The 22,318-nt window shown below is 43.3% G+C and overlaps 1 protein-coding gene across 1 annotated transcript in view; it reads left to right on the forward strand.

The window, feature by feature from the left end:
* Positions 1 to 410: 410 nt before the first annotated feature.
* hecw2a (HECT, C2 and WW domain containing E3 ubiquitin protein ligase 2a) overlaps positions 411 to 22,318 on the forward strand; it is a 35,444-nt gene continuing 13,536 nt past the window's right edge. The window contains exons 1-18 of the mRNA XM_037686833.1: positions 411 to 874; positions 7,275 to 7,382; positions 7,467 to 7,579; positions 8,807 to 8,873; positions 12,370 to 12,539; positions 12,616 to 12,755; positions 12,852 to 12,952; positions 13,045 to 13,874; positions 14,411 to 14,708; positions 14,871 to 14,963; positions 16,330 to 16,480; positions 17,558 to 17,664; positions 17,742 to 17,866; positions 19,664 to 19,849; positions 19,967 to 20,127; positions 21,051 to 21,130; positions 21,205 to 21,301; positions 21,467 to 21,550. Coding sequence (XP_037542761.1) covers positions 496 to 874; positions 7,275 to 7,382; positions 7,467 to 7,579; positions 8,807 to 8,873; positions 12,370 to 12,539; positions 12,616 to 12,755; positions 12,852 to 12,952; positions 13,045 to 13,874; positions 14,411 to 14,708; positions 14,871 to 14,963; positions 16,330 to 16,480; positions 17,558 to 17,664; positions 17,742 to 17,866; positions 19,664 to 19,849; positions 19,967 to 20,127; positions 21,051 to 21,130; positions 21,205 to 21,301; positions 21,467 to 21,550 — 3,290 coding nt within the window. The 5' untranslated portion in view covers positions 411 to 495. The remainder of the gene's footprint in view (positions 875 to 7,274; positions 7,383 to 7,466; positions 7,580 to 8,806; positions 8,874 to 12,369; positions 12,540 to 12,615; positions 12,756 to 12,851; positions 12,953 to 13,044; positions 13,875 to 14,410; positions 14,709 to 14,870; positions 14,964 to 16,329; positions 16,481 to 17,557; positions 17,665 to 17,741; positions 17,867 to 19,663; positions 19,850 to 19,966; positions 20,128 to 21,050; positions 21,131 to 21,204; positions 21,302 to 21,466; positions 21,551 to 22,318) is intronic.

A 22,318-nucleotide genomic window follows, 5' to 3' on the forward strand; every position in this document is an offset into this window, starting at 1 on the left:
CACTTGTTAGCTTAGCCTAGCTGCAAACTTTCATGTTTTTACCGCAGCTCATAAGCTTGATGGGTATACTCTCACAAAACTCTTATTGTTAACTCTATTTGAGCACCTGGTTTATGTTTTTATATGAGAACGATGGTCAGGGAGGAATGGGCCATTGTTGTAGATCGGTTATTAAGAAGATCTTTTGAGTGCAATCACATCTTGGCTAATTGCTCTCTGTCTTTTACTGTTCCATATCTCCAGGTTCTGATAGTGGGTGGACAATAAAACCAGGACTTCCACTGTTCTTGGACAACGTCAACCAAAAGGGAACCAAATGGAAGCCTTTGCATTGAAGGATTTTTTTTAGAGCTTGCATTTGTTCTAAAGACTATCTCAAAACTATAACAGGAGTACACTGTCGTTTTAAGGTCCAGTCATTTGATGAAGCTCCTCTTTATCCCTACGTCTTCTCTGGTTTTTTCTCATCATACCTGACTCTACCAGTTTCACGCCATGCGTCCTTCCCTTGCCACAGCGGTCCTACCGGGCAGAACCCGCTCCCATAATCCACCCAACCTGGCCGTTGGAGGCCGGGAACACCTGTCAGCTCCTCGTAGACGCAGCCCCAACCTGCGGCACACCCTCAGTCCGGAGAACCTGCGGACTCTGACAGAGAGGAGTGGGACACCCGTCGATGCCGCTTCTGTTGTCAGCGCTCCTATTGGACTGACGCGAGCCAACAGCGACACCGACCTGGTGACCTCCCAGAGCCGGTCTTCGCTCACGGCGTCCACCCTGGAGTACACGCTGAACCGGGGCCAGAACCTCGTCATATCCTGGGACATTAAGGAGGAGGTGGATGCCACAGACTGGATTGGACTCTATCATATTGGTGAGAAATTAGTTTTTACTCATTTATTGACTAAATTAATGGAAAATGTTACGAGTGTAAAGAAACCGTAAACTAGATGTTCCTAGTTTTTCTGCCTAAATGAAGCTAAGTTCATATGCTGGTAATAATGAAGTGAATCTTAGTGTTTTATTGTCTAAAAGTTTCTAAATCGTTCACTTTGTTCAGATCTGGTTTTCTTATGTGTTTTTCAAAACGTAACTCGTTCTTCAGTTCTTGTTCTAGTTCTACAGTTTTTAAATCAAAATGTTCAGCTCATACAGGACATTCCTGCTGTGATATTGATATTTTACCGAAAATATTTTACTTGAATTATTTAGCTTTGTTGGCTGCTGGGAGGAGCTGGAAAGGAGCTGTCCTCACATCGTTCAAACCCTTTGAGCTGTTTAAAACTTTTACTGCTCATTTCAGATTAGTTCTGGTTCAGCTGTTTGCAGCTCTTTTCTGCTTGTTCAGCTACTCTTTTAAGTATTCTGTTAATTTTAGCTTTTTTTTCCTCCCAATTTCTGCCTTTTGTGCTTCTTTTAAATAATTTCAACATTTTTGTTCCTTTCAGCCTTTTTTTCTGCTAGTTTCAGATTTTAACTAATCTATTCAATCTGCCTATTTCAGCTTTCCCCCCTACATTTCTGCTACATTCAGCTTTTTCTACACATTTCTGCTGCTTTCAGCTGTTCAGATTCAGCTCACATTAACAGTTTAGCTATGAAACCTTTTCAGCTGGTTTCAGCTTCTTCAGCAGCTCAGCTAAAATCATTCATCATTAAGCGTTCATGAGGCGTTTTCACAGGAAATTACATTTATCTAGTTTGACTTGGTTAACTATTTTTAAATCGCACAAAGGTATTGTAGAAGCTCCTCTTGAGTTTAATGGGCTAAAAATGGGAAGATAAATAAAAAATTTTAAAAAGTGGATTTAGCATAAAAGTTTTGCTTTTTCATTGGCTTCTTTTTTTTCTCGTGTAAATCGAATCTGAAAACCTGACCAGATTAATTTTTTACCTCAAAAATAAAATTAATATACACAAAAAACTTTTACTACATTCTACAAAACAAAAGTGAAATTTAATGCTACACTTTTAAAAATGCATCTAATTTGTATGAAAGCTCAAATTTTCTTATTTACCATTTCTTTTGTTTTTTTTTAAATAAAAATGTAAACTTTTCGACAAATTTCCCTGGGAAGCTAACGAAACAGCTCGTCAAATCGAATTATTTTATTTTAAACACATTTAACTGAAAACCATTTTAGTTAAGGATCCTGATCAAATAATTGAAAAAGTTTGTTGTGTACCAGATACACTTTAATATTTCACTTTAAGTTGTTCAGCTGCAGGAATATTGTGCACATATTTCATAAAACTGGATGAAAAATAGGAGTGCACCGATTGCAATTTTCTGGCCGATCACCGATTTCTAAAAATTCTGACCTGTCGATTCCGATTTTGGCCGATACCGATTTTGTTTTATAAGCAACACTGTCGGGTGTTATAAGGTCACAATGCACCTTCAGTTTTCCCAAATTATTTTATTGAAAACACATCCTTGAGCAATAGCCTAGAAACAATACAAACTTGTTTTAACTGGCCATGAGGTTGTGCTCTGAAATATAAATGAAGTTTAGACGATTGTTGTTAAAACTAAAAGAATTGGTAAAATCGGTTTCTCGTGTAAGTATTGGCCGATTTCCAATTTCCCAAAATTAAGGAAACCAGGGCCGATAAATCGAGAAGGGGTTCTCTGCAGGCCAAAAGTGGGCGTTTCTGACCAATAGGCGTTTGTGGGGGGGGCAAACACTGATTGGCTAGTTGTATCTGCTGCTCTTTAGTTAAGTTACGTCAGGTCTTTTTTAAAACTGAAGGTTTCTAAGAAACAGCGTTATTCTGCTGTCAAACACAAGAAGATTCTCTTTAGTTCTTGGGTTGAAGGCTGCATCTGACACAGGTTGGACTGGGTACAATGAAATATGAAGCATCTGAAGCGAAACCTGCTCCCATTTGTCAAAAAAGTCTGGTCTCAATTAAAGATCATGAGTCCTATGACGAGATAATAACCCCAAACAAACGCTAAAAACAAAATTTGCTCTTTAGAAGTGTCTTCTATGAGATCTGATCTATGAAAGGAGCTGAAACATGGAGTAGGACTGACCCTTAAAATGTGAGACAGCTGAGGAAGTTAACCAGTAAACAGAAATACCAGCTCCAGTTGCAGAAATCTGACAGAACCTGACAATCACTCATCTGCAGTGACTGCAGGTTGAACAAGACAATGTGAAGTTAAAGGAAACATCCTTTGTCCCAAGGCCAGTTTAAGTATCATTAATATTTTTCTTTCTTTATGAATCGATTGTAACTATTTTCACATTTTCAACAACCAAAATGGATTTTGTTTTTTAATGTTATGGCTAAGTATTTAAAATAACAAGCATTTAGCTCTCCCCACTACCCAGTTATGTTGCTCTTATTTTGAAATGTAACTGGAAGTTCTGTGTTAAGAGAGGCGAAAAAAGAAGTTATGGAGACGGCGCCAGTGTTGAACCTGAGCGCTAATGACGAACCGGTTAACACCATAGACATAATAAGCCTTTGGTTAACACAATCTGCCAATAACGCCTTGTTTTTAGACATAATGCGTCTGTTGTAAACACAAACGGCTTTTTATCGTTCAACCTTTTTTTCTATCGTTCAATCAGATGTGGCCGGCCAGACACGCCCATTTTCCTATAGTCCAATCAGATATGACCCCCCGGATACACCTCATCCAGTCAGATGTGCCCGCCCCCCAGATACGCCTTCTGAATTTGCCTGCAGCGATACCTACTTGGATAAATCGGCTGACCGATTTATCAGTGCACCCCTAAACCTTCTAAAATACTATTTTCCTGGATGTTATTCAAACAAAGCAGCTGAGGGACTTTAGAGCAACATTTGGCTCTAGAACTGTGGGCTGCAAACATTTAATTTTATTAAATATTCTGATTAATTATAATAATTTTGTGACTGTGAGGCTTAGAAAACCAGACCAGAAACTAAAGACTTGAACCAAACGTCCTCCTCTGCACTTTTATTTCTGCTTTTCTTCTGAATCTTTTTTTGGAAACGTGCTGTTCTGACTCGGCACTGGCTCAACCCGTCTCGTCCTCAGAGGTTTTTCAGCTGATCCTGGTGTTTTATTATGGGACATCTTGTAGTAGCTTGGTAGAGCCTTGGTGCTGGAGCGTCCAGGTCCGAGTCTGTGCTGAAACATGGGGCCGGAGGCTGAGTCGACACGTATGAGCTCTGCCTGAGAGTGCGGTGACAAACCGTGGTCTCCAGTAATGTATGCTAATCTGCTTAGAGGAAGTTGACAGTGGGGGGAAACGCATTGACCTGAGTGCTGAAGGAGGCTATCAGACTCAAACTGACAGGCGGATCTGTCCATGGAGGGGAAACTGAATACAGCAGGGATAGTGAACATCCAGCACTTTGCTAGAGTTCTACAACGTTGCTCCCATCATGAAGAGCCGAGTCCTGATGTTCCCTCAGGGTTACAGAAAACTGTGATTTCACTTCTCTTGTTTTGTTGCCTCTCATCCAATGAGCCTCCAAAGTAGCAGTTTATGTGGGCTAAACACACATGCAAATCACCCACCTTCCCCTCCCTCCTGTCACGTGAACAATCTCTGGAAATGTTTTTTCGATGTTGCTTGCGGATGAGTTGCACGGTAATGCTGTGCTCGTAGAATCCGCAGTGGTTCTGGTCACTAGATGGCGCTGTGGTTTTGTACCACACCGACACGCGCAGACGCGTCAAAACAGTTTCACCCCAAACGCCAGTGAATGCACAAATGTTCGTTTTGGCCGAGGACGAGGTTGGGTCGCTCCTACATGTAGAAGGCGTTGATCAAGACGATGAGCATTTTGCCAGTGAGATGAGATGAGTCAGTCTTTTCAAGACCCTAATGAGGGAGGGAAGGGAGCATGTGTAACTTTTGACCTGCAAACTGAGGCCTGTAGAGATGGAGCTCTTGGGATTTGAGGTCATTTTTCTGAACAATCTTAAATTTAATTCACTGAGACATCAAACTTGTGGAGGGTCAATAATCAGAAAGCTTTTTATTTTACATTTTAATTTCACAGAAATTTGGGGTCTCTCATTAGAAACTCCATTGGATTAATTCGTATCACATGGCTGCTACATCAAGCTGCACATCGGACAGCGGAGGACTTCAAAGATCCATGGTTTGTCATTGACTGGTTTAGATAAAAGTGACCATATTAAAATTAAATTGTGGCACTAAAGAGTTACGACGCAGCTGGACAAAACGGATGGCCTAAAGGCTTAATATTCATTCAATCAAGTTGGCGTCCAGCGAGTGAACCAATCCTAACACGATAACATCTTCGTTTACTGAGAGCATTTCAAACTTTTAGAATGTGTGTTCAGATGGTTTCTCATCAGGCTGCAACTAGTTGGTGAATGGTATTTATGAGTTTTCATGTCTTGTGACAGTGTAGAGGCAAAGCGTCCTAATTACGTCTCAGTCATGTCTCTGTTTGATTATAATTTGTCTCCAATTAGTCACAGGTCAGTTTCGTTAGTTGCCAAACCCTCCTAAAGTTGATGCGTCTGATTCATGGAAACTGAACAGATGAGGGTTTGGGATGTTCTCAATGACTGTACTGTACTATGAGAGAAAATTTCTTCTGAAAGTAGTTTGAACATGTTTAAAATTATTTACCGAGGTTTCTTCCCATTAGACATAGCCAGAAAACCTCCCTAAGGAGGCATCAATGGGAAATCCTTCCGGCATCTGGCGAGGATGCTCCCCTGGATGCCTCCCTAAGGAGGTGTTGCAACTGGGAGAAGACCTCAGTGAAGACCCAGGATACTCTGACTAGGCTCCTTCACAAGACAGTTCAGTGAAATGCCAGTTCTATCTTTATTCTTCCTCTGGTCATTCAGAAATCACTGATGGAGCCAGCCCCGTCCCACACAGATTTTCAGATGAAGCGACCATCGTGGAAACAAAAGAGGCGTGGAGCAGAACTCAGCTGGGTTGACATGAGGCACGGCATATTAAAAGTGTGGCATCATCATCCATCTTCCCTCTATAATAAATCTTTTCGTTGTTGTTTATTCCTACGGCCGGGCAGTCACACGGACCAGATGTCATCACTTTGTTGCAATATTGAGTCGCGGCACCGGCTTACCTTTTCACACGTTAGCCATTTAGGCTCTGTTACTACCTCTCTTTGTGGCACAAAGGCACACCAGGAGAGGCTAGAGGTGACCAAAAGGCATTTAAGTCCTGAGTTCAAGTGTTTTGTGAAAGAGACTGTCTCTCAGCTAGACTGGGGACACCTTGGAGGTGTAAGAGGTGACTGTGGAAGGAGATGACTGGACCTCCCTGTTCAATCTGTTGCCCCCAAGATCTGAGCCCAGAACTAGAGAAACGTGACGGGTGAATGTTCAAATTAATGTGTCCTAAGAGCGAAGTCCTGTAACTCGCACAAAGAAACCAAGAAGCCTCACAAGTGTTTCTAGACATATTGGAAACTCCTTCACGAAGGACGTTCTCAGTTTGTTGCTTACCACGGTGACCCAGAGAGATTCTGGTGTTTTGGTCCTATATTCATTCTTTGAGCATAATGGCAACATCTTGGTGAGGTACTGGTCCAAACAATTTTTCATTCATTCAACCTTTATTTATACAAGTTAATCCCATTGAGCCTCGGAGACTCATTTACAAGAGAGACCTGATTTTAACAAAGAGTGATGACAACAGTGGACAACAATAGACAATCAAAGGATGCGTGCAAATTGAGAATAACAAGTGAAAATAAAATGGTATTAAAAATAGATGTAACAAAAAACAGGTTGTAAGGCGATGTAGAGAACTAAAAACAACAACTGATCACTGAAACCCCTTCTGCGATCCTAACGTAGTTGGTTCGTCATTCTGTTTAGCCCAAAATAACTTCATGACCTGCTTCAGGGTCCTGTAGCCCAGTGGAGCTAACACTTTCATTGACTAAGCAGACATTCAATAACATGCGCGCTGCCCCAGCCTCCTCACACACACATAGATTCAGCACACACTTCCTGGGTTTGGGCCTTCATTAATCTGTGTACAAAACTGCTACGGACAGCGGAAATCCCCCTCCATGCTCTTAATTCGGAGGAAGCTCGTCCTTCTGGTTGAAGGTTACACCGAGACTATTTTAGGAACGGATTTCACTGATTAAAGGAAAAAAAAATGTTTTTTGGATTGCAGAGTGTGCAGACCTGAACGGACAGAAATGCATCATTGTGACAGTTTTACTCACCGAAAGCACCAACGAGAGCTGAAAAAGGTTTTTTTTGTCTCTTTGCTGTAACTAACAGTTCTGCTTTTCTTCAGATGAGACCAGCCCATCCAATGTGTGGGACTGCAAAAACAGAGGGGTCAACGGCACCCAGAAGGGTCAGATCGTTTGGAGGCTGGAGCCGGGACCTTACTTTATGGAGCGTAAGTTTATCTTTTATAAAGATCCGTAAAGATCCCAGTTTCATTGGCTCTGACATATAAAAGTATTTCCTCTTCCCTCCACAGCTGAGACTAAGATTTGTTTTAAATACTACCATGGGGTGAGTGGAGCTCTGAGAGCGGCGACCCCCTGCATCACCGTGAAGAATCCAGCAGTTCTGGTCTGTTGCCCTGCCTTTGTGTTGAATCACGCTGAACCAGTGAGATTTGAAGCTAAATCTCAGATGTACGGTTGTTAAAATAAGACACAAGAAGATTATCTTAAAGCATCACAATTAGTTGTAGTTGATATATTTAACACCAAATGAGGGTTCTTGCTCAGTCCATTTGTGTTTTCAGGCTGTTCAAGTTTTCAAGTCGTTATGATTTCAACTGAAGAACAACACGCGTCATTTTACCGTGTTGTCATGTTGTTATTTAATTTATAAAAGTAAAACAGGAAGAAGGAGAGAGTAAAAACTATTTGGAGTCCACCGTTCTGCAGAGAGGAGGATTATACACAATCAGGTCTTCAGATCAGGCAGACGTTTAAAACATTTGACATTCTTCACCCTGAAGGTCAGACCATGCAGTGGCTCTACAGGCCTCAGTCAGCAGGTCAAAGGTCATGACCTCTTCTCTTTAAAAACAACTTGGCAGCTCGAGTTAGGTTTAGAAAGTTTAATCTGATGGAACCACAAAAATTTCTGAACCAGAGCAGGGACAGATGTTTATAAACATTCTGAGTATACCCATAATGCACTGCAGGAAACAGCTCCTCCCAGCTGTCAGCACGGTGGTGGAGGCTGATGGTTTGGACTCCTGTCAGTCACTGAGTGGACCAGGAATTTCTCTGTAGACCAAAGGGTTCTGGAGCCAAATGAGAGTCCATCTGTCCAACAGTTGAAGCTTGGACCAACACAGCAGTTGATCTACAACAGAACGGGCCAGAAAGAACAGAACCAAGGTCCAGTCAGAGTCCAGAACATAAGCCTGACTGAAATGCTGCGGTAGACTTTCAGAGAGCTGAGCAGAACCCTCAATGATGGAAAGAAGAGTGGACCAGAGAACTCCTCCAAAACCATGAGACTGATACAGAAAACCACAAGGTTCTGCTGCTGAAGAAGGTTCTGACCCTGCTGGGTCAGGTCTGGAACCGGTTTTTGTTTAAGCCTGCTGGATGAAGAAAACAGTTTTTCACATTTAGATATTGTTCAACAATTAATCAACCAGTGTAATGGGTCACATGCTGCTCTTAGCTTATTTAGAACAACGTTAATAATGTCAGCAAGCTTTAGATATCTAGTAAGATGCTTAGAGTGATGGCCTGATCTGAACATCCTGACATGTGAGGAGAAATATTTCTTCTGTTTATATTTGAGGTCTTCCTGTGGTCTGCAGACCCTAATGTCGTCTTGTTTTTGTAGGTGGAGGGGCTGGCGGAGCAGGTGGGTGTTGAACATCCTCGGAAACTGATCAGCTTCACTTTAACAGGTGAGTTGAAACTGTTTTGAAGTCACGACTCCTTGACGATTAAGGGCCTTGCTCAAGGGCCCAGAGTGGGACGAATGAGGGTGGGGGCAGGTGTGGGTGCTTCACCTTCCCCACCCACATTTTTGATGTTGTCGGTACTGGGGCTTGAACTGGTGATCTACAGGCCCACCTTCTCTAACCTCTGCGCCACCACTCCTCTGAAGTTTTTCTTTTCCTTGTGGAAGTTTTTTCCCACAAGAGAGGAGCCTGATAACTGAAAGCTCTGCCTCCCACTCTACTTTTGGAAACTCTAGGAACTACAAGTAAACCTGCAGTCTGAGAGCAAAGTGCTCTGTTAGGAAAGTATGAAAAAAAACAAGATCTGTAATATAAGATGGAACTAGGTTGTTGGGAGCTTTGCTTGTTAGACATAAAATTTTGAATTCTATTCTAAGTTTGACAGGGAGCCAATGGAGAGAAACTAAAACTCTTCTACTAACTCCAGTTAAGACTCGAGCAGCAGCATTTTGGATCAACTGAAGACTTTTTAAAGAAGTATTTGGACACCCAGATAACAAACCATTGCAATAGTCCAATCTACAGTAGATGTGATAAATGCATAAATCAGTTTTTCTGCATAATTTTTGGACAAGATGTTTCTAATTTTAGCGATATTACGCAGGTGGAGGAAAGCGGTACTGGTAACTTTTTTTTATGTGGAGGTTAAAAGACATCCTGATCAAAAATAACACCAAGATTTTTTAACATTAGAACTGGAGGCCAAATTAATGCCATCCAGAGGAAGTGCAAGGCCGCAAAGTTCATTCCAAGATGTTCAGGTCCAAAAACCACAACTTGTGTCTTGTCTGAGTTTAAAAGCAGAAAATTTAGGGTCATCCAGGTTTTTATGTCCTTAAGACATGCTTGTAGTCGTAAGTAACTGATTGGATTCATTGGGTTTCATGGACAAATATAACTGTGTATCATCAGCATAACAATGAAAAATTATTCCATGCTGTTTAATAGCATTACCTAATGGAAGCATATATAAAGCATTCGTACAAGCACTGAGCCCTGAGGAACTCCATGACTAACTTTGGCATTTGAAGAAGTTTCATTATTTACATTTACAAACTGGAATCTATCAAATAAGTGTGATTTAAACCATTTTGAGCCATTTTTGTAATCATATTCAAGTCTCTAATAGAATATGAGGTCTACCAAATAGACACAAGTCAATTGTCTGAGGCCATGAGAATATCTTCAGTAACTTTCACCAGTGCTGTTTCTGTGTTATGATGAGCTCTATACCCTGACTGAAACTCCTCAGATTATTTCTGTTCAGGTGTTCACACAATTGATTTGCAACTACTTTCTCAAGAAATTTTTAGATCAATATTAGATATATCGGTAGGTCTATAATTGGCTAGAATTTCTGAATCAAGGTCAAGTTTCTTAAGTAAAGGTTTAATTACAGCAACCTTAAAGTGATGTGGTATGTAACCATTCATTAGAGATAAACTAAGCAGATCCAAAATATGAATATTAATTAGAGGAAATACCTCTTTAAACAGTCTGATTGGGATGTGATCAAGCAGACGTTGATGGTTCGGATGAAGCTATTATTTTTGACAATTCAGAGAGCTCAACAAGACAAAAACAATCCAAACATAAATCAGGTTCTTGTGACATTTATAAAGCTGCTTCATCTGATAGGGAACCAGAGGTGATAGTAGGAAGGATGGTGTGAATTTTCTCTCTATTTGAAATAATTTTATTTATAAAGAAACTCACAAAGTCATCACTGCTTATATCTGTGGGGATACATGATTCAACAGAGATAGGACTTTTCATTAGTCTAGCAACAGTACTGAACAGAAACCTGGGGTTATTTTTGTTCTCATTTATTAAAGATGAGTAATAGACAGTTCTAGCTTTATGGAGAGCTTTCTGTTAGCAGGCCACCTCTCCAAGTTAAATAAAATTCTTCCATGTTAGTGGAACACCATTTCCTTTCTAGCTTTCTTAATGCCTCTTTTAAAGTATGTAACCCAGAATTGAACCAAGGAGCCAGCTTCCTCTGATTTGATTAATGTATTTTTCAGCAGAGCACATTTATCAAGTGAAGTTTGCACTGAAGTTTTAAAATGATCGACAAGATCATCTAAGTTGCTGCTCTCTGGTGCATTATTCTGCAAGACAGGAAAATAATAATGGAAGAGATACTTTAAATGTGGTTTCTGCGTTCTCTGATAAACACCTACTATAATAAAATTTAATCTCAGTGGCTGTGCAGTCGGTTAATGTAAACTCAAAGGTAGTTAAAAAATGGTCAGACGGATCAGGATTTTGAGGATGTATTAATAAGTACTGCCATATATCAGAGCCAGATCAAGAGTGTGATGATGAGAATGAGTGTGGATATTTTAGGTAAAACCAACAGACTTAAATTATTAAAAAACAGTTCAACAATTCATAAATCGAAACATTCGACTCATTCTGGACATTCCTGCTCTGACGTTTGGTATCTGTGCAATTTAGACTTTTTGATTTATTTAACTTTGTCAGCCATGTGGGGTGTGGTGGTGCAGAGGTTAGAGAAGGTGGGCCTGTGATCGGAAGATCGCCGGTTCAAGCCCCGGTACAGACAACATCAAAAATGTGGGTGGGGTAGGTGAAGCACCCACACCTGCCCCCACCCTTATTCGTCCCACTCTGGGCCCTTGAGCAAGGCTCTTAACCCCCATCATCTGCTCCACACAGAGGGCTGTGGTAGCTCGGTGGTCTGTGGTTGTGTCAGGAAGGACAGCCGGTGTAAAATTAACTGCCAAGTCTTCGTGTGACTTAGTTCGCTGTGGTGACCCTTGAAGATGGGAGCAGCCGAAAGAAATAACAAAAACTTTGCCGGCCATGTTTTTCTCATTGTAAATGAATGGAGCTCTCCACATCTTCAAACTCTTTAGCTGTTTACAACCTTTTTCTGCTTATTTCAGCTTTTGCTCTGCTTCATCTGTTTTCAGCTTCTTTCTGTTCATTTCAGACCCTTTGTCTATTCTTTTCTGCTCCTTTCAGCTGCTTTCTACTAAAATCAATGGTTTTATGTTTTTTTAGCTATGATACTTTTTTGTTGTTGATTTTTTCAATTTCAGCTTTTTTTAATCTATTCGGCTTCTGTCTGTTTCAGCTTATTCTGCCTATTTCTGTTACATTCAGCTTTTATTTTCCTGCTATAGCAAATGTCAGCTGTTCATTTTCAGCTTACATTAGCAGTTTAGCCATGACATTTTTTCAGTTGGTTTCATCTTCTTCAGCAGCTTTCAGCTAAAATCATTTAGCAATAGGCCTCTGCGTTTTCACAGGAAGTGGCCTATTTGTCTAGTTGATTTTTGTCTTTCAGAGACAGTCGAAGAGCTTCTGACTCAGTTCAGCTAACCCTTCAAAGCATTTCTGGATTTTTATTTTTCACTTTTCTTTGTTTAGATGTTGTTTTTTTTCAGTCCATATTATTTGGTTGCAGATCTGCGAGCCACCGGCCTGAAGAAGGGCATGTTTTTTAACCCCGACCCTTACCTGAAGATGTCCATCCACCCAGGGAAGAGAAACATCTTCCCCGTCTTCAGCCACCACGGACAGGAGCGGCGGTCAGCCATCATAGCCAACACCATCAACCCAGTGTGGCACGGAGAGGTGGTGCTCGTCGTTTCAGAAAAAATATCTTTATTTACTTACAGAGGGATCTGACAACATGTTTACCTGTCCACAGAAATACACGTTTGTGGCGCTGATGACAGACATCCTCTACATCGAGGTGAAGGACAAGTTCGCAAAGAGCCGACCGATTATCAAACGCTTCCTCGGTCAGCTTGCCATCCCTGTGCAGCGGCTTATCGAAAAGATACCAGGGTATGAGACGAAAAGGCCCGAACAGATGTCCTATCATGGTCTGAATATTTAAATAATTTAATTTAGGTTTCTATTTTGGACATGATTCTTTTTCAGAGTTCAGCCTGTGAGTTTCTCCTTGTGTCGGCGCTTGCCAACCGAACACGTGAGCGGTCAGCTGCAGTTTAAAGTGGAGCTAACCTTGACCGGACCCGATGGTACGTCTCCTGAATGCGATTCAACTTTCCACACCCCAACTTATCGGTTCCTTTGTTTTCCTTTAATATTCATCCTCGTCTTCCTACTGTAGGTGCCTCTCCTGACTCGATCATTGGTATTTCTTCCTTGAATGGAGCTCCAGGAACTCCGTCAGATGACGAGGACTTGCCCCATCCCCTTCCAGGTGTGGTCTCTGCAGGTGCTTCTCCGACTGGCTCCCAGGGCTCTCAGGGCATGTGGGAAGGTGGAGCCGTGGCTTTGCCAGTAAAGGACCTGCCTGTTGTTAGAGCGGAGGCCAGATTTGTAGAACCTGTGATGTTTTCTGGTCAGACAATGCTCCAGAGGTCCCTCAGTGAGGGGCTAGATGCTATTGAAGCTCCTAAAGGTCCAGGAGAGAGACCTCTGGGCGCTGCCTCACCTAAGTTGTGCTCCAGCTTCCCGACACACACGAGGCTGAGTGCCATGCTGCACATCGACTCCGACGAAGACGAAGAGAGGTCCGCCATGATCGACGTGATGCCGATGCCTTTGTCGCCGTTACTGATGAACGGAGCGCCTCTGTATGTCGGTGGTCCCGATGAAGACGACCTGATTCCTGAGCAACCAGAGTGCTCGGCTCAGGAGGAAGAACTTGTGATGGAAGATGAGCCACCAGACGAGGAGTTGGGGCTGGATCTAGAAGCAGATCTGGACTTGGAGGATATTCTGGAACAAGATGTTTTTCTCGAGGCGGAGGAAGAGGTTCTAGTCTCAGAGGTTGTTACCCATAATGCTTTGCCAGAGGTTGCAGGGGCAAGTGAACAAGGAAGGACGCCTGGTGAGGAGGCTTCATCAGAGATCGACACCTGCTCCATGGCAACAGCACCTCAGACTGTGTTTTCATCATCTGAGAGCGGCCCCGTCACCCAGACCACCGCTGTGGTGAGTCTAATCCTGGGTTTAATTCTGAGTAAAAGTCAGAAAGAAAGAAAAAAAAAAAAATATATATATATATATATATATATATATATATTTATATATATATATGCTATATTAGTGCAGCAATATATTGAATATTGATCTTATTCTAAAACAGATCACACTGGATTTACCTCCACATATACAGTAAATATATAAACTTCACTGCTCATCAGTTCCTTCAGTTTTTTTTGTTTTTTTTTAGCTTAACTGTTGTCTGTCTCCTGAAGTTAATGTCTACAAGCTAACTAACAAATCTACAAGCTAACCTCGATAAACCTACAAACTAAACTTAGCAAACCTACAAGCTAACATTAGCAAACCTACAAGCTAACATTAACAAACCTACAAGCTAACCTCAGTAAACAAAATGTTTTCTCTTATGAAACTCTTCTGTGATGCAAAAAAGTCTGGAGAACGCTGCTTATCGGTTTCTGAGTGAATGTGAGTCAGTTTGAGTTCTTTATGAAATAATTCTGCTCGGGTAATATTTCATGCAGGAAGCAGAGGAAGGAACAGTGACGGCCATAGATCCAGGGGGGGATGGAGGCTCAGGCCCCCCTCCAAACGGTGGTGATGATGATGGAGGTGGTGAGCGACCTTTAGCTACTGAGGCTGAAGGAGAAGCTCCACCTCCCAGCCAGTGCCAGGAGGTGGAAGAGCTCAGTGTAAGGAGGCTGAGCCTGCAGGCGACAGGGGGAGGAGCTGAGGAACAAGAAGGGGAGGAGACAAAGACTCGAGAGGAGGCAGGGCCTATTGATTCAGAGCACATCACCACGGAAACAGATGAAGAAGAAGGTATTTAAGCAAACTACTACAAAATGTTCAGTTTTAGTTTATAAAATGTTTTGGTTTGTTTTTAGTTTAATGTTACAAACTATTGATTAATTTAAAATGATTAATGTGATTAGTCATTAATTATGAAACAGAATAACCTGGTCTTTTGTTTTTTGTGTTCAGCGGCGCGCGTTAATGGCCATCCTGTACGTTCTCTTCCTTCTGTGCGTCACGACATCCACCGGTACCAGCGCGTGGACGAGCCGCTGCCTCCCAGTGAGTGTGTGTGTCTGCATGAACCCTGTTGTTAGCTTGTCGTGTTGTTTAGCTGTGCATCTTTATTCATATTTATTTCTCCGTATTGTAAATGTGTGCATTGCTAACGGTACCCGACCAAGAAAAATCACCCAAATATTTAATCTTAAAGGGTTATTTAGGATGTCTGGAAGAGAGATTTTGTAAAAAATGTTATAGATAGTTAACATGTTACCTGATGAAGATAGCTCCTGGAACAAAACAGTTTAACTCTGAGCAGGTTGATGAGCTAATGAATAGTCAGTGTTTCCTCTGCCATTCTACAAGCAGGGCGTCCCACTCTGTCAACAGAAATACTCATGTATGTCTACAAATCGCTGAACAGTTTTGCGCCCCCCCATCTCTCTGATTTGCTACAGCCGTATGTCCCACCACGTTCTCTGAGGTCAGCGGACCAGTTGCTCCTCACAGTTCTATGAACTCTTCTTAAGCGCAGAAGGGACAGGGCCTTCTCTGTCGCAGGACCAAGACTTTGGAATGAGTTACCTCTGCTTGTCAGACAGGCCCCCTCCCTCGGTTTTCAAATCCCGTTTAAAAACCCACTACTATCCAGTAGCTTTCAACACCAGATGATCTGTGTTTTGAACCTGTATGCTTCACACTGGTTTGTTGTTATATTTATTATCTGCAACGTTTTTATGTCTATATTCTGATTTACTTCATTTTGTATGTTGCTTCGTGTGTTGCCTGTTGTTCTGTCTGTACAGCACTTTGGTTGTCCTTGTCGCTGGTTTAAGTGCTCTATAAATAAAATGGTATGGTATGGGTATGAGCGCGTTGCCTACCGAACCGAACTACCAAAACCCCCCCCCCCCCCCCCCCCCATATGAGTTTCCTCCTCGGGTAGCTGGACTCTCTGAGATAAGGTGACAAGTTCCAGGAGAGACTCAGAGTAGAACCCCTGCTCCTCCACATCAAGAGGAGCCAGTTGAGGTGGTTCGGGCATCTGGTAAGGATGCTCCCTGGATGCCTCACTAGGGAAGCGCTTCGAGCATGTCCGACTGGGAGGAGACCCCGGGGAAGACCCAGGACATACTGAAGAGACTGTCTCTCGGTTTGCCCGGGAACATCTTGGAGTCCTCCCAGAAGAGCTGGAAGAGGTGACTGTGAAAAGAGATGTCTGGGCCTCCCTGCTCAAGATGCTGCCTCCAAGACCTGACTTTGGAACAAGCAGAAGATAATGGCTGGCTGGCACTCTCTGCTGACTAAAAAAACTTTTATTTCAACAAAATAAAACGTTTCCTTTGGTTCTTGACTGGTTTTATTTCTACAGTTCGGTGCCTCTCAGACACCTACTTCTTCTCATCCATCATTCATTTCCTCTCAGACTGGGAGGCTCGGATCGATAGCCACGGCAGGATCTTTTTCGTGGACCACGTGAACAGGACCACCACGTGGCAGCGTCCCACTGGGCCCCCCGCCCCGCAGGGCCTGACCCGCTCCAACTCCATTCAGCAGATGGAGCAGCTCAACCGCAGGTGAATTAAAGCGTATTAAAAACAGAAACCATCAGTTAAACCAATCAGCAGCGAGTGGAACGTATCAGTGAAGGCAGGGAACGTCTCTGTATGTAACCTGTGGTGGTTTTGGTTCTTTGTCTTTGGGGTTTTAAAATAATTTAACCGTCAGTGCTGAATATTAAAAGAAATGTCTTGTTTCAAGAATTGCATTCGATTGAAAATTCCCCCGCTCATCATTTCAAAACAGTTATTCAACTTTAATGTGACACAGATCCAGTACAACAAAAATAAACCTGCTAAAATAAACAAATCGGTTAAAATCAATCAACCTGTTAAAATAATAAACTTTGTAAAATCATCAGTAAGTTTCTTTCAGCTGCTCTCTTCTTCAGGGGTCACCACAGAGAACAAACTCGTATGAAATAATTGGCAATTTGTTTTATGATGAATGCCCTTCCTGACGTAGCCTGGACTCGAACCCACAACCTCAGAGTTATAAGAGCACAGCACTGACCCCCAATCTACCACAGCCCCCAAACTTAAAATAAATAATTGTTTCTTCATCCAAATTCAGATTCTTGTTTTTGGCTAAGCACCGCTTCGAATGTTATCAGCCATTAAATGGCCATTATTAGTTGTTATCACCCCCATATGTAGCGTTCAGACTGCCCCTCCTGTACCTCCTAGTGGATTTAAAGGTACGTTGTTAGCATTGTTAGTGCTGATAATAGACTCGTGTGGTCTGGGGGTTAGGTTTAGGGTTGATCCTGTGGGTCAGGTGTAAGGTTAGGTGTAGGAAAAGGGTTACATTAGCTGAAAAAAAAAAACCTTCCTGGTTTACGCGCGTGCGACGCTGCATATTATCAACGATAATAATGTTCCTTTAAACCTTCTAGGAGGTAGGCGGGACAATCTGAACGCTAATTATGGGGACGATAACTAATAATGGACCATTTAATGGGCTGATAACATCCAAAGCCGCTGGGAAAAGTTTCAGCATGATTGATCTTGATTCCATTGTTTACATGTCAAAGAATCTAAACGTCTGATTTACATGTTTTAAAACCAAAAATCTCATATTTAACCCCCTCGCAGATACCAGAGCATCAGAAGGACCATCACGAACAGCGACCGCTCCGAGGACAGCTCCGCTGATCTCCTGTCAGAGCCAGAGACGGAGCTGATGCCTCACTCTGTTTCAGGTTCGTGTCAACATACTGGCTCCTCCGATGTGTCCTCCTCGTCCAAATCTTTGACCGCTTTGTTGGTTCTGTTGCAGAGTACCGTAGAGACAGCGCCGTCGCTCACTCCAGCGGCCGCTCGCGGCTCTCCCTGCTGCTCCAGTCGCCCAGCGCCAAGTTCCTGTGCAGCCCGGACTTCTTCACCGTGCTGCACTCAAACCCCGTCAGTCCGTAAACACGGCACGCTTCACACCCAAGGAGTCACTCTGAGCTTCGTGCTCAGACATTTTTATTGTTATATTTTTCAAATGTATCCTCTGTCTTCAGAATGATCCAGACTCCAGCAGAATGTAGTTTCATCTCTGACCAACCTGTTTTGGGTTGTTAGGGTCATTTTTAAACGTGAGTGGCGGCGCAGAGGTTGGAGAAGGTGGGCCTGTGATCGGAAGGTCACCAGTTCAACTCCCCCGTACCGACAACATCAAAAATGTGGGTGGGAAAGGTGAAACACCCACACCTGCCTCCACCCTCATTTGCCCCATTCTGGGCCCTTGAGCAAGACACTTAACCCCCACCATCTGCTCCCTCGGGTGCCCTAGATGGCAGGTCTCTGCTCCACACAGAGGACTGTGGTAGCTCGGTGGTCTGTGGTTGTGTCAGGAAGGGCATCCAGCATAAAAGACAATTGCCAAGTCTTCGTGCGAGTTAGTTCGCTGTGGCGACCCCTGAAGAAGGAAGCAGCCGAAACAAACAAACAAAAAAAGGCTATTTTTAAACGTACATTTAAATCAAAGCCGTATGAGACAAAACTGTAAACTAACCAATCAGAGGTTCCATCTTCTACCTCTTATCTATGATCGGTTTGTGGAGGCAACAGGTCCAGAAGAGAAACCCAGACCTTTCTCTCCCCAGCAACAATCTCCTGATCCTCCTGGAGGATTCTTGTCTGTTCCCAGACCAGAGAGGATCTATAACCCCTCCAGAGAGTTCTGGGTTTGCCTGGGGTGTCCTACCAGTGGGACATACGCAGAAAATGGAGGCATCCTGATCAGATGAACCTCCTCAGCTGATTCCATTCGATGCAGAGGAGCAGCGGCTCTACTCCGAGCTCCCTCCGGATGGTGGAGCTCCTCACCCCATCTCTAAGGCTGAACCAGCCCCCCTACTAAGGAATCTCATTTCAACACTGGTATCCTAGATCTGGTTCTTTTGATCATGATCCAAACTTCTTGACGTTGGAACAGAGACAGACCAGTAAAGCCAGGGTTTTGTTTTTAGACTCAAATCTTTTTTCTGCCAAGACCAACCGAAGCGGTACCCTCATTTCTGAGGACGAGGCCCTGATCCACCAATCCCCTGTATTCTACCATCACTCAGGATAAATGACCCGGAAACTTAAACTCCAACACGAGACCAAGACTACCGCAGAACTGGAGGAGGTTTTCCTCCCGTTTCTGATTGAGGACCAGAGTTTTTGATGGATAAGCATCAGCTGCATCAGGAAACCTCACCTGGAAAAAAGGAAAACTTGGCACCCCCTCTGAGCCAGGCCTGCGGACGAGCTTACCGGTGAGTGTCCAGTGGTCGAGCCTGGTGTCCTCAGACTCAGTTGGGTCAAGCCTGAACCAGAAACTTGATTCCATCTTTATGTGGGCCCATCACTTGCGAGGAGGACCGTTGAGGGTGGGTGCCATGCAGGCCGGGCAGCTGGCGAGGAAGTGTCCCTGGCTGTTCAGATTCTTGGAGACATAAAGACTTGAACTAGCTCTAAGGACACTGAAAGTCAACTGGATTTTGCTGGTTCTTGTATTTTCAGTAAAGGCGTCAATGAAACCAGAACCCAGAACATGTTGGTCAAATTTTAAACCTGTTCTCTAGTTCCTACAAGTGTCTCTTGGTGTTAGTTTTTCTTTCTTCTTCACATATTTTAGAGGAACATACAGTTGTGTTAGAAACTCTCGGTGTGTTGAACTGGTCTCTTTCTGAAAAGTTGACCTCCGTGTCCATCGTCTTTGTCCAGAGTGCCTACCGCATGTTTACGAGCAACACCTGCCTGAAGCACATGATCAGCAAGGTGCGTCGAGACGCTCACTACTTCGAGCGCTACCAGCACAACCGGGACCTCGTCACCTTCCTCAACATGTTCTCCAACAAGCAGCTGGAGCTCCCCCGGGGCTGGGAGATGAAGCACGATCACACCGGGAAGGTGGGTTTTCATCGGGACACGAACGTTTAGACCCCGGGTCCATATCCAGGAGTCTGAAAGATGCTTCACTGTGGTGCATGGAGAAGGTTTCTGAGCGTGTACATCTCAACCCTCCAGCCGTTCTTTGTGGATCACAACTGTCGATCGACGACCTTCATCGACCCGCGGCTGCCCCTCCAGAGTTCTCGGTCCACCGGGCTGCTGGCCCACCGCCAACATCTGAGCCGCCAGCGAAGCCACAGTGCTGGAGAGGTAAGAAACGACCAACACTTGACTCGGTCTCAAATTAAAGCTCTACAGACTCTGATTATAGCACAAGGCTAAAATCTTTTACTTCAAATGCCGTGAGCTCTTATCAGTGATGTCATCTGCTTTCTCTTCACTTGTGAAAGCTTGTTCAGTCGCATTCTGACGGTCGCGGGCACTCATTTTGAAGCGAGAACTTAGCGCGCGCTGAGATTAGCCTAGCCTAGCCTACTAACGCTAACGCCTTCTGGACTCGAGCTCTGCATAACATCTACGTCACCACGCACTTACGCAGTTGTGTCGCATCTTTTTCTGTCCGGGTTGAAACTGAAGCTGCCACTTCAACGTCGGTGAAACGTTGTAATCATATCGAAATATCGAAAATGTGCTTAAAACTCATATCACCGTTATTGAATAAAAGTATATTGCGACATGTAGATATTGAATTATTGTCCGACTCTAGCTTAAGTGTAGTTACCTCAAATGATTGGAGTGGCTCTATGGCCCTCCCCTGGCTCCACCATTGTGCCCTGAGGTGGATAAAATTGCTCTCCACTCTCACCAGGTTCCGTCACTGTGCCGCCACACACAAGCAAAAAAATAAATAAATAAAAAATCACCTCTATTCAAAAGCTACAAACGTCACTGAGTCCCTCAGTGAGTAGATATTTATGTAGCACCAGTTCACAACAAAAGTCATCTCAGGACAAAAGCATGCGTTAGAAAATATAATTCCCGTTTCTTGAGTTGACTCCACGAAAACACCAAAGATGTGACAGTTTTACAAACAAAAAACAGATTTTAGCTCCAGTGTTGTGATTCTCCAAGAGCTGAGACCATTTTGAGAACTTTGTGAGGTCGGCGATGGTGCGGACTCGTTGGGTCTCAGAACGAGGACGTGACCTGAACTGTAGGGCTTCCTTTTGTCTCAGGTGGTGGACGAATCCCGTCAAAGCAACCCTCCTGTGATGCCCCGCCCCTCCAGCACCTTCAGCGGTTCCAGTCGAAGCCCGTACCACGACGTGGTTCCTGTCGGTAAGCCCACCGGCGGCAGGTTGGGTCATGACTCAGAAAACCATTTTTTTATGTTGTCCTCCCCTCACCTTCAGCTTACAATGACAAGATTGTGGCGTTTCTACGGCAACCCAACGTTTTCGAGATCCTGCAGGAAAGGCAGCCCGAGCTCGCCAGGAACCATTCACTCAAGTACGTCTCTTCTTCTTCTTGTGTTTTAATGTTTCTGTTTTAACCTTCACCTCCAGTGTCTCATCATCACCAGCTAGCAGCACTTAACCTTAACCCTGATGGATCGAGTCTGTTGAGCCTCTGACGTGTGCGTGTGTGTGTGTGTGTGTGTGTGTGTGTGTGTAGGGATAAGGTGCAGTTCATTCGCAGTGAGGGGGTCAACGGCCTGGCTCGCCTCTCCAGTGACGCAGACCTCGTCATGCTGCTCAGGTGAGTCCTGGGGGTGGCGACAGGAACACCTGTTGTGTCAGGTTGATGCTTTTTTCAGCTGGCACACTTAATGTAAGATTTGTGAAGTATTAATGTGCTGAGTCATGTTCTATTCATGTAACAGGGTGCCATAACTTAAAGACCAAATAACAGTTAGGCTGTGAGCAATACACAGTTTTTTTTTTTACATCATAACAACCTAAAGTGATAATTCAGGTGTTTTGATGTGGGGTTTCCTTGGAAAGGTTATAAACGATTATGGTCTTACCTGTTCTAGATAATTCTTTGAATTAATTCAGTTTGGAGATGAAGTTTTATTCTGACCAGATGGACAGGCTAATGGTTAATTAAGGCAAAAGTTAGTCTGAGCTAATTACTAATCTGAGATCATGGTTAATCCAAGAAAATGGCTAATCCAAGCTAATAGTTAATTCAAGCTATTGTCTAATCTAAGATAATGGTTAATCTAAGGAAAGTGGCTAATTCAAGATAACAGCTAATCTAAACTAATGGCCAATCTAAGTAAATGGATGATTCAAGCTAATAACCGATCAGAGCTAATGGCTAAATTTAGCTACTGGCTACTTCGAGCTAATGGGTAATCAAAACTAATGCTAATCTAAGCTAATGGCTACATTTAGCTAATGGCTACTCCAAGCTAATGGCTAATCAAAACTAATGTTAATCTAAGCTAATGGCTAAATTTAGCTAATGGCTAATCAAAACTAATGTTAATCTAAGCTAATGGCTAAATTTAGCTAATGGCTA

The sequence above is a fragment of the Nematolebias whitei genome, chromosome 13 (assembly GCF_014905685.2).
Source record: "Nematolebias whitei isolate Nwh7 chromosome 13, NemWhi1, whole genome shotgun sequence".
NCBI classification, from domain to species: Eukaryota; Metazoa; Chordata; class Actinopteri; order Cyprinodontiformes; family Rivulidae; genus Nematolebias; species Nematolebias whitei.